A 12,205-nucleotide genomic window follows, 5' to 3' on the forward strand; every position below is an offset into this window, starting at 1 on the left:
TCCGTGTCAAGCGCTTCGCTAAACAGCAAGATGGTGGCCAATCTCTTTCCTCTGCTGGCTCCCTACTATGGAAAAGCCTCCCCTCCCCCTTCGTCTTGAGCCAAATCTGCACACATTCCGGAGGTTCCTCAAGACTTTCCTTTTCACCTCCCCCACCCGCTCCTTTGCTAAACCTCACAGTCACTGAAATTGGTGACTAGGGCCCTTATATGTCCACCTGGGCCCTGGCATCCCACCCACAATCACCTTCAGCCTCAGTCTACTCCCAGCACTTGCCTGGATGCCTACTGGACTGTGCTATCACAGGCATGCACTTCTTTATTGGCAGTTGGCCACTCTAACCAAGTGATCTCTGCCAGTCACTTAACAGTTGCTTGCAACTTACTCCCTAGCACTTCCCTCCGTGTTGCTCCTAGCACTTACCCCTCTCACCCAACCCTCTCTTTCTCTGCACTCGCATGTTCTGAATGCTCAAAAGGCCTAGTAGGTTCGCCTCTCTTTCATGGTTATATTTGCCTTTCATGCCCATGTTCCCTCACTGTTGCCCTGTGGGCACTTCGAAAACACAATTTACTTGATGTATAAGCGTCTTACAAATGCACAATAAATACATACAAATAAATAAAAGTGTACTGAGGGGGCAAGAATCGAAACAACATGGATAACATTTAAGAGAACAATTATTTATTTATTATTTATTTGATTTAATCAATTTAATGATTTTTACAAACAGTGTAGAAGAAGAAACTGCAGAAAAAAAGATGTATAAAGAGTCCAAGAAAAGGAAGAGAAAGAGGAAGAAGAGCATGGCTGCAGAAAGCGGTCTAGATTTACATCACAGTAGTCACAGTGAGAGCTTAATTAGTTAGAAAACCAAGCTTTGATTCACAGAGACAAGATGTGTTTGAGAGTCTGTGTGGTGGCGATTGTCCAAGTAGTCCTTTCTCCGCTCATAAAGCGACCCCACCACAGTTCCTCTTCCTTATGTACGATCCTGAAAGGTGTGGTAGCAGAAACTTCTCGCCTATTGCCTTTGTTCCTGGACAGTTTAGTGACAGGTGGCCTATGGTTTCAACCTCCGTTGAAACGCCATGTGTGAGTTGTTTAGCCCTCTGAGTTTTAAGATCTCCTTGGTTTCCAAAAGATTTAGGCACGCTCTCAAAAACACATTTCTAGCCGATTTGCTGGGAAACTTACTCAGGTAATTTGGGACCATATTTAGTTTACTTTGGTAGGGCAGAATATGCCTAACTGGTTTTGCCTTTGCTGCGTTGTCAGGGTTTTGATCCAGTCGAGCTCACCCATTTTCCTTTTTATTTTTTTCGGGTATCGGATGAGCTCGACCGCTGAAGAGTGAATTTCCAAAAGTTTCAGTTTACACGCTTCTTCCCAGGATTTTAGCACGCTGCAGCATGCACCCACAGTTTCTGCTCGTATTGTGGCTAGTAGGTGCGGACAGTCCGGAAGCAGCGTTTTCCTGTACAGCATCATGCTTTTTATCTCCGTGGTGCCACCCAAAGAGAGAAGACCTAACTCTCTTCTAATTAGTAGCATGGATGTTGATTTTGGCAGGCCTAGTACCGTGCGCCAAAAGTAACCCTCTAACTTCTACTACTACGGCGCTGGCGTGTGGGGGTGAGATTCCGCTGCGTAGGTGAGGGACTGAACCACCTTTGCACGGTAGAATCGGACCATCGGCAGCAGGGAAAAACGTCCGAATTCCTTGTCCAATGCACAAGCTTGTGCCGCCAGTTTTTTTACTTTGTCCATTAGGGAGCACTGCAAGGTTGCGTTGATGCTGGAGCAGTCAAAGGTGACTCCCAAGTATTTGAAGTTGTAGACTTTTTCTAATGCGACCCCCTCCAGGTACCAGGACAGTTTTTCTTTTGGGCGTTTCGCTTTTTCCAACACCAGTATCTTGGTTTTGGATACGTTGATGGTAAGGCCGTTAGCTCGAATATAAACAGCCAGGTTGTCTAACTGGCGCTGGAGGCCGATCGGAGTCATGTCCATTAAGATCAGGTCATCTGCGTATAGTAGCCCTGTTGTTTTCTGCTCCCCCATGGACGGGGGAAAAGAGCGAATAAATGGTTCGGAATCCTTGAAGTCGCCAAGGTATGCGATGAAGAGAGCCGGGGCTAATTGACAGCCCTGCTTCACTCCTCTTCCCACTGGGATTTCTGCCGATAATAAGCCAGCTTGATTCAGCCTCACGCGCAGCTTGGTGTCTTGGTGGAGCGCTCTGATAGGTTGGACGATTTCTGTGGGGCAGTTCCAGTGTCTCAATTTTTCCCACAGAATTCCTCCGTTCACCTGGTCAAAGGCTTGAGCCTGGTCGACAAACACCAAAAAGACATGTGGCCCTCCTCCAAGGACTTTGCTCTTTAGTGCGCTCAAGTACATGATATTTGTTGCCGTGCCATTGTTTTTTGTGAACCCCGTTTGGAACGGGTCAGCACACGAGGCCTGCAGTGCCCATCGCTGAAAATGTTGTAGTAGTAAAGCTCCAAAGACTTTACCGATGGTATCCAACAGTGCTATGGGGCGGTAGTTATTTGGCTCTTCTTTGCACTCCTTTTTGATTATGGGCACCACGATTGATGTGGTCCATGAGGATGGAATGTGCCTAGATTTTTTGCATTGTTTGAAAACTGCGCTTATCAGCGTGGACCATTCTTTTGGGGTTTGTTTAAGCTCGAAGTTGGTAATTCCGTCCGGACCAGGAGCTCTCGAAGGTTTGAGTCTATGAAGAACTTTGGTTATCTCCGCTTCATCGCTCAGGTCCACCCAAGGCTCCAATTGAGTGCTGGTCTCCGAGGGGTTTAACGCCGAGGGTGTCTGGAAAAGGGTTTTGTAGAAATTCGTCCAGCCTTCCTCGCTAATTGGGTTTGTTTGTGATTCCTCGTTAGGAGCTGATGTAGATCTTAAAAAGGGACCAAAATTCTCGCGGGTGGTGACCACAAACCAGCTTCAGCATGGCTTCCGCATCCAGTTGGTATAAATGTGATCGATGTTGCCTGATCCAGGATTTGTAGGTTAACTGAGTCCTGTTGAAACTGACTTGATTTTCTGGCGATGGATGTACGCACAGTTTTCATTTTCCTCACTATACGCCTTTTCTCGACCAGTTCTCTGTTGTACTCGTGAGTAAAGGGTTTGTTACTGCGTCTAGGCTTGTTGTTTGACCATAAGTATGGTACCAGGAGAGGTTGGTAGTCTGGTAATAGTGGGTCTTGCTTTTGACAGTGCTCGTTTCCTTCTTTTTGATAGTGGTGCGTGATCTTCAGAAGGGAAGCCACCAATAATTTGAGGCGATTTTTTTGATTGTTGGTCTCCACTTGTGCGTGCATGTGTAATTTTTCCGTTGAACGAGTCTTCCACTTCAGGACCAGCAGATTGTGATCGCTGGCCGTGGACCTGAGGACTTCGAACGAGTTTGTTAAGGATGCCAGGTGTCTGCTTAGGAAGATATGATCGATGTCCACGTAGGAGTTACCTCTCTCCCAGGTTGGTGGTCAGTTTACTCTCGAAAATAGGTCCCCGGCGCAGTGTAGGTCTCAAGAAGACATCAGGGACAACCACTTGGTTCTGCGTCCTTTTCTCGGAGATGTGGAAGATGCGAGGTCGCAGCTTGAATCGTGCGGGAGCCAGGTGGCGTTAAGGTCGCCACAAAGTATAAAGAGGGCCTCTGGACAGTTCACGAGAACTTCGTCGATAGACTGTCCGATCAAGGCTATGAAAGAGGTATGGTTCATAGCTGCAGGATTCCAGTAGACGTTGATAACAATTAAAAGCCGCTGAGTGAAAGAGCCCTTATCTTCAGAGGGCAGTTTCCAGCTTAGCTCCGTGGCGAGAAGGTATGTAGAAGATTTCAGTGTTTTCTTAAGATGTGATCCACAGCCACAACGGATTGCTGTTATAAGGCCGGAGGAAGGACGACCGAAGATCCCTTTTGTTGCTGGAGCGCACGCTACGTAATATCCGTCCATTGAGGGGCGTTCTGTCATCCAAGACTCTTGTAAGAGATTTAGATCCCCTCTCTTCATTAGATGCATGAAGCACCGGATGTTATACGACCCCAACGTCATCTCTTCTTTCCCATTGATTGATATAGTGGAAAGGGGGCAGAGGGGCGCTTGGCGCATTGCTATTTGTTCTTATTGAGCGTGTGGGCCTTTGGTATCCAGGCCCATAGTTGCGCTAATGGGGCTTCTTTGATGGTTTGTTGTAGTTCTGGGTCCTTCGATTTCAGAGATTGAGTGACAGTGCGTTGAATTTTTGCCATAGGGCCAACTGGGAATCTTCCTATTCCCAGTGGGTCTTTGTACGCACTTTCATTTCTTGGCTTGTCCTGAGAGGGTAGATAGATGTCTGTCGCTAAGTGGGATCTCGGGGTGAGACCTGGTCGACTCAGAGCTTAGTCGTCGTGAAGTGAAAGGCACACTCTCTTCTAGTTCGAACAAGTCGAACCCCAACTTCAACAGATTTTCCGCCGCCTCAGAGATCCTGATTTTTGCCCAGTTAGTAGGCACGTATAGGTATGCGCTAGCAGTTTTACCTTCGTGGAAGGGTTCTATCAAAACAATGTCTTTTGTTTCTACTCGTCTGAGCGACGGCACGCATTTGAAAAGTTGGAGCACAAAGCCTAGATTTAATACCACATATTTTTTGTTATCCGGCAGTTGTTCTATCTTGAAAGTGCGTTCTGTTTCAAAATCTCGGCATCTGAAAGTTCTTCAGGGACAGTTGGTTTCTTTTTTAGAAAGTTTGCAAAGAACTTGTTAGGTGCCGGCAGTGTCATGTCCCCCTTCGGGGGAGATTTCTGAGGCCTTACAGACGAGTTTGAAAGTCTGAGGCTCGACTGTGCTTTAAGGCCAGGTTTTTGTCGAAGGTGGGCACATCGTTTTCTACGCGCCGGCGCCCCCTTTTTCTTTTGATGGAAAGAGTTTGCAGAAACGTGTAGGGATTTTACGTTACTGCCCGACAGCTGGTGTCTCGAGATGACAGCAGGCAGAACAGGCTCGATTGACACCCACTCGTCAGCTGCTGCCTGGAGCAGCTCAGCCTCCAACAATCCTGACAGGGACAGACCCACCCCTGCCAGCTCCTCCAGCGACTGTGGGCGGGGATGGTGCAGGATGGGGACCACTGTTATGTTTATCGTCCCCGGAGCGCTATTCGCAGTGCTTGACAAGTCCATAGGTGCCCCCTCCGCACCCAAATCTTGCGACCCCTCTCTTGAAGAAAGAGGGGTAATAGGCGGGAGGAGGGGTGAAGGCACTGTCCCAGAAGTTGCAAACAGATGGCAAAAGGTCAAACAGTGCAGACGATGCGAAATTCACTTTGCGCCACTCCCCTCCCGCATGCGCCTCCTCACCTTGCACGGACGGCGTTTCCTCTCCTCCGAAAGGCAAAGCTGAACCCGCTTCAGACGGCGAGAGGCTGCTAGCAGGAGGTGGGAGCTGTGTCGGGAGAAGCTGGCGAGTTCCGCTGGGAGTCTCCGGATCTTCCACCATTGGGAGCGGTCCAAGTTCGATGGTTGCGCGGGGCACCTGCCTCACCGCCGAGAGCCCTGCCTCCCGACTCGGGGGAGAAGGGTGTATCGCGAGAGGGGCCAAACTTTTTTTTAGAGCTCCGTAGGTAGCGGCCCTTCGCCTCAGGCTGGGTTGTGTCAGTCTGCAGAGTCTGGGCAGCTGAGGCGGGGAGAACAGTGTCCTTACCGCTTTTTTCTATCGTTGCCCTTGCTGCCATAGACTGCAGAGACTGCTACTCTGCAGCTACTCCGCGGCCGCTCCGTGGAATGAGAGGGGCTTTAAGCAAAGTCCCGTCCTCTCTGCAGAAAACACTGTAGAAAGACTTCACAGGGCACACAGGAGCCAGGAACACGCAGGAAGTACTGCAGAGACCAATGCCAGTGAGAGAGCTATAAGCAACATTATAACATTATTCAGTAATACTTTTCGCATCCTTATTTCCATGCCACTCCCCCTTACATTTTCCCTAAATCTAGTCTCTTACGACTTTCTCACAGAATTGCACTATGATGCCATTCAGGAGTTTACAACCCCCGAATATCCCCCCCCATCTTTGATCTCCATTATACATTTGTGCAAGTGGTCTCACCTTTGGTCATGGTTCTTGGATCTGGATGACTCAGAATAACTATCAATGGAGGGAGAGTAACGTTGGTCGAAGTCACCACTGTCCACCATGGGACCACCTGCATCAGCACTCTGAGAGTGGGACTTTGCCTCAGCCCTGTAAACAAAAATAAAAGGTGAGCAAAGAGCTTTACAATTGTCTGATGAAGACAAAGTACAAAAGATGCAGACACTAGCTCTAGCAGGCTGACTTCAGACCCAGGTGTTAAGTCACCATAGCATACCTGCTCTCTTATAACAGAAGGGGACATATTAATTTGGCCTATTAAACTAAAGCAAGTTTAAGTAATTCACAACGTAAAAGCTTACATGAAATGCGCAATATGTGAACAGTGGAGAAAAAAAAATTCTGCTGGCAAAGATGCTTCTGCAGAAATATCCAAAAACAAAAGTTTATTATGTTGCATTGTCCACAACAGCAGGTAGCAAACATGGAACAGATGTGCACATTTGGTAATATGGCTTCTTACATATAAATGATTTCCTTTGCAATGTCTATTTAGATGGAATGGCACCCTTTGAAGGTGAAGACATTTAACTATATCTGTCACTATGACCAGTGTTTCGTCCTTGATATTGAACAGATTCAGATTGAGTGGCTCCTTTATGAGCTTTGGCCTATACAGGTCGTTGATAATTAGATCAATGTAATAACTGGTAACATTACCAGCAATTTGATCCTAAAGGGGACATTTTGTATCTGAAAATATCGGATTTGTTGTTTCTAAGCTTTGAAAAGATTTAGGATGTTACCTGTCAGTTTTGTGACAGAAAAATAAAAACCAGTAAAGATAGCGAAGTAAAAATAAGTAGAACACTTTACAGATCAACCTAGGACAAGGTCCCTATAACTTTAGACTAGTACTGATAGGGAATGAGGCCTAGTGCCCAAACATCACTAGTTCCACACAAGGCACACTGTTAAGGTCGGGTTGTTATTGGATTGCGACAATAGCTACCTGAATAACCACAGACTGCAAATAAATGTTACACATGTACGTAAAGCTCAGAAAGGTTTCTCTCCCAGTCCCGCCAATCTGGGGGAGGCATGCAGGAATCCTGGACCAGACCATCACCGTTTATAGTCAGGCATGGGAGAGCTAGGGCGATGACTTTACACCAATGCAACCCTATGGTGAGGGGCAGGCAGGAATAGGTATGGTAACTTACCCCCTTACTCCGGAAATTTAAGGGACCACTTCAGGGGTTCCTGGATCTGCTGGGCCCACTTACTCCTGTGCTCTACCCAGTCGAGGGAGTTCCAGAGGCTGTGGGTGCAGAGGTCACTTTCAGTTTCAGAATTGGGTCCCGCTAGCATGGGGTTCAAGCTTCGGTGATACATTTCTGAAGATTGGACACTCTTAGAACGATAGAATGAAGACCTCCATGGGACAGATGACCTGAGGAGACCCTCCAGGACACGAAAATGAAGGGATTTAGAAGAAGTCACTACGGTCAGGCGACAAATGGTCTGCTCATGACTAACAAAAGAGCAGGACCTGCGCAGCTTCTCTTTGGGGTGGGAGGCTAAAACTGCAGGAGCAGGTCTCTTGTTATATAAGCTGAAGAGTCAAAGTTCCACGGGTGAACCTGCAACGGCTGAGGTGTGGAGGCACAGGAGAAAGCTTGCCAGTCCAGTAGGTGGTCCAGGGACACTTCTAAAGGCTCAGCAAGAACTGATCCTGGTGCAGGGGTCTGGATATGTTGTTTCCACCAGTGCAGGGGTCACAGGACTAGGCTTGAGGCAATGCTGGTCATCTGCAATGCACTAAATTGTAGGGCTCCTGGCTGAAACGATGATCTATTTTAATGGCTGCAGGAATCGCACTTCAAAAAAACAAATGTATTGTTGTGTCTCAGCCAAAATTTGACTTTTCACAATGTGTAGCATAAAAATAACATTTACACAAAAGATCACATACATCATTTTGTATCGGTCTTGAGACTCTCACTACTGAATCAGATTCAGTTCCTTCAAGATCCTCAGTATACCTAAACTCAAAAATATATGGCATCCTGCGGATATTCTGCCCCACAATTCATCTGTTACTAACCATTCCTCTTTCCCCACAAATCTTGCTAGATGTTTTCTTTCTCAGTGGTTTTGTTGCTGCGCGTTCAACCAGCAGGTGCCTCAGATTTTGAACAGTCAGGATTCCACATAGATCACAATTCCTTTCGATCGTGTTTATTCTTTTACGGAATTTTAAAGCTTTCCTTGTTCCCAGAAAGTTTAGACGGAATCTCAGCAACTGAGCCCTCCATTTAGAGTGAGGGAAGCACCTTAGGATAGCCCCTAGGTATGTCCCCGACTGCAAAGGATTCAAAATATTTTCAGTCCCTAAATCAGGCCTTCTAAGATATTCATAACATCCATTTTTAAGTCAGTTAGAATTTCACTATTCCCCTGTTTAAGACGTACTTCAATGTCTGTGTATGAGGGGTTCTTTAAAAGTCTCACAATCAACCGGTACAAAGAGGCCCGCCTCCAGTTAGTAAGCCTGCAGCGATTGTAACTCCAGCTCATAACGCAGATGAGCTGCATATAGTGACATTGGGAGGGTCAGTGTTTTCTTCCATATATGTCCTTCAATAGAAGTCCAATTTATTTTCCGGGTCTTTGGTTTGATTTCCATGCCATAAAGAAGAACTGGCACTACCGTCCCTTTGTAAAACCGGGAGAAATGAGAATCTGCAATAGGTAACAGATATTTTCATTTGGCAGCATAATTAATTCTAGGGCCTTTTTCGCAATATCTTTCTCCAGCATATTCACTGATGGAGACTCCCTAACTGTAAAGCGCAGGTACAGGATTTCCTTGGTGACTTGGATTATCTGGATTATCCGATCGCCCAGTTTACATCTGAATTTGGAAGGCTCTCTCTTTGGATTACCAAATATCATTATGTTAGATTTTGCGGAATTGATTTGGAGATCGTTCCACACACCATATTCATGGAACTCTAACATAATTCTCTGGATGCCCACCAGCGTGTGGTCAAGAAGTACCACATCATCGGCATAGGCATCCAGCTAAGGGCGCCATCGCAAATCCTGGTACTCGCTAGAGTCCTTGGTGCAAGGCTATCTGCAAAGTCAGCCAAATAGAGGTTGAAGAGGCATGAAGGGCCAACATGCCTCACTCCTTTCGCTGTAGGGATTTTGTAGGACAGGTTGCCATTCCTGTCGAGCCTAACTTGTACTCTTCTATTCGTATGAAGATGAATTATAATGGCAAGTAAACCCTTTGGTATTCCCCACTTGTTCAATTTAGCCCATAGTTTCCCTCTATTGACTGTTATCAAACGCCTTTGAACAGGCCTCGCTTGATGCAGAAAAAGCTTTCGACTCTCTCTTGGAAATTTCTCTTTGCAGTCTTGCGCCAGATGCGACTGGGAGATCATTTCATAGAGTTTGTACGGGTACTATATGTTAAACCATCTGCCAAAGTCTGCACCAACAGCATGCTGTCATCCACCTTTCATATGGGACACGGGAAGAGGCAGGGCTGCCCACTTTCCCCAATGCTCTTTGTATTGACGATAGAACCTCTCGCACAAATGATGCGTGATAAACACAGGCATAGGGGAATCCATATATCAGGGTCACCACTGGTTATATCCCTATATGCTGATACACTTTTATATATCCGTGGCCCAGAACAGAACATAGCTCCAATGATGGAAGAAGTCCGTAGCTTACCGACCCATTCTGGATATCGTATTAATGAGGCAAAATCAGAGCTATTCTCATTGACCGATAACACACATATCCCTGTGGACTTGATGGGATTCAGATGGGTCCCACGTAATTTAAAGTATTTGGGTATATCGATCTCTCGCTCACATCGCTCCTTGCTTGCCAATAATCACAAAATGTATTTTGATGCATTGGCAATTAAACTACAACTATGGAAAACATTTCCATTGTCATTATATGGCAGACTCATTACTTAAAAGGTTAGTGGTTCCCAAAATATTATATTATTTGTGCAATATCCTAGTGTGGCCTGGACAAGCTTTATTGGATAGACTTTGCTCGCTGACAATTAAATATATATGGGGGACAGGTGTCCCACGATTGAAATGGGAAGGAATGTCCGAACCATTTGAAAAGGGTGGCCTAGCGGCGCCCGACTTTGAACTCTATTATATTGTCTTGCAAGCCCAGTACGCAGGCCACTGGTATTCCGTTGAAAATAACCCAACACCAGACCCTTGAGTCCTACAGCGCTACGCCAAAAAATGTTAAAGTCGATTATTTTGGCTGACCGACACGAAGATTCATGCTCGTTTGACCCGGTTTGTAAAACGGTAAATGGCTGGTCAAGATTGTTTAAGAGCCTAGGTGTGACGGACCGGTACTGCAGATCTGCCGCTCTGTGTAATTGCCCAGGACTCCCACGACTTATGACAAAGACATCAAGAATATGTGGGATGTGGGGGAAGTGATGACCTTACATGACCTCTTCCCTGGCGGGAAGTTTGTTACACTCGAGGTGTTTGTGGCCAAGTCGGGTGATAATTCGATTAGATAATTTCAATATTTCAGAATGAGGAAGGCAGCTCGTCGCCGGTGGCCCTCGTTCCCCCAGGAATTGAATATTTGTGGACCTGATGAAATGATAGCACGCAGCGAAGACCCCAGGAGACTTGTGTCTAGACTATATAAAGCATGTAAGGCCAATCAAGTGTCTGTTAATGGAGCCAAAGGGAAATGGGAAAAGGATTTGGGCATAACAATACAAGACGACTTGCCCTGGTGTCGCCTGACAAAAGAGGTTTCCCTTAACATAAAGTTCAGGTTAACACAATTTAAAATACTTAACCAATAACACTACACCCCTGCACGCATTTCAAAATTTGCACCAAATGTCAGTGATGAGTGTATGAAATGTGGTATAGCTGCTGCAGATTCCCTCTATATGTACTGGAACTGCCCGCTGTTCACTTGATTCTGGCGAGAGGTGGCAGATATCCTTTTTGACATTACTAAAAAAATCCCCTAGGAGACAGCTAGGGGCGCGTACCTGGATGGTCACGCGAGGAAGCTGCTCCGTCCCTAGCCGTTGGGCCTGTGAGATCTGTTCTCCCCCCGGTGGAGCAATCCAGGAGGGGTTGGGGGCTGTGATCTGCCCCTGTCCCAGGCAGAACGAGAGGAGCAGAAGGCTGCGGTGACCCGGAGAGCATAAGCACTGTGAGTGGTACAACCTCGTGTCTCTGCCCCTTTCCCAGCAGCGGGCCGGAGCTGTGATCCAGGACGCCCCGGCAGGGTGCGGGACACAGTGCGGTCTTGCGTTGGAGGACTTGCGCTCGAAGACCGAGCCCTGAGAGCAAGAGCAACTGGCGGTGACCCGAGCACGCACAGCATCCCTTGTGTATGAGGGAGAGTGCGACCTGCTGTGAAGGTGGAGGGACGTTGACTGGGTCAAGCTGGCCCCCGGCCCATGCCATTGTGGTGTCCCACTGGGCTAACCCAGTGACGGGAGTGTGCACACAGACGACTCCTGGGGATAGAGCAACGGTGGACGTCGGAGTCAGGGAGCCGACGGAGACTGCAGGGACGCAGAGGACCGGTGCCCCGCAAGTTAAAGAACTGCGGCCTCGGAAAGCATAACGATCGGAGGAGGAGCGGCATCCCAGGAGAAGGGAGAGAAACATTTCACGGGTGCCCGTGTGGCGCCAGAAGGTGAGAGACCCTTGGGAGTCTGGGTACGCTGAGGAGAGGCCCCGGGCAGGAACTGGAGGGGTTAAAGCAACAGAGCCACCAAGACCTGGGTCCGGAGGGTGAAAAACATTCTCTAGACAATACTGAGGAGCAGTACTGCATGTGACACCACATGGCAGGAAACCCCCAGAGGTTGCGCTGCAGTGCGGGAAGGCCCTAGATGAGAGTGGAGAACACAAGACCCTGGAACTAATGCATCCCTGAGCTGTGGAGGCGTAATCCACTCCGGACTGCAATTTAGAAGGGCAAAAGAGGGACAAGGTCCTGGTCTTGTGCTGGAGCCACACACCCCTTTTGGGGAACGAGACAGGCATAC

General features: G+C 47.5%; 1 protein-coding gene across 3 annotated transcripts in view; it reads right to left on the bottom strand.

The window, feature by feature from the left end:
- CEP350 (centrosomal protein 350) overlaps positions 1 to 12,205 on the bottom strand; it is a 2,433,119-nt gene that overhangs the window by 1,125,787 nt on the left and 1,295,127 nt on the right. For all 3 annotated transcript variants that reach the window (XM_069641456.1, XM_069641455.1, XM_069641457.1), the window contains one exon: positions 6,124 to 6,258. In XM_069641456.1, coding sequence (XP_069497557.1) covers positions 6,124 to 6,258 — 135 coding nt within the window. The remainder of the gene's footprint in view (positions 1 to 6,123; positions 6,259 to 12,205) is intronic.

The sequence above is a fragment of the Ambystoma mexicanum genome, chromosome 1q (assembly GCF_040938575.1).
Source record: "Ambystoma mexicanum isolate Mex_15411 chromosome 1q, UKY_AmexF1_1, whole genome shotgun sequence".
NCBI lineage: Eukaryota > Metazoa > Chordata > Amphibia > Caudata > Ambystomatidae > Ambystoma > Ambystoma mexicanum.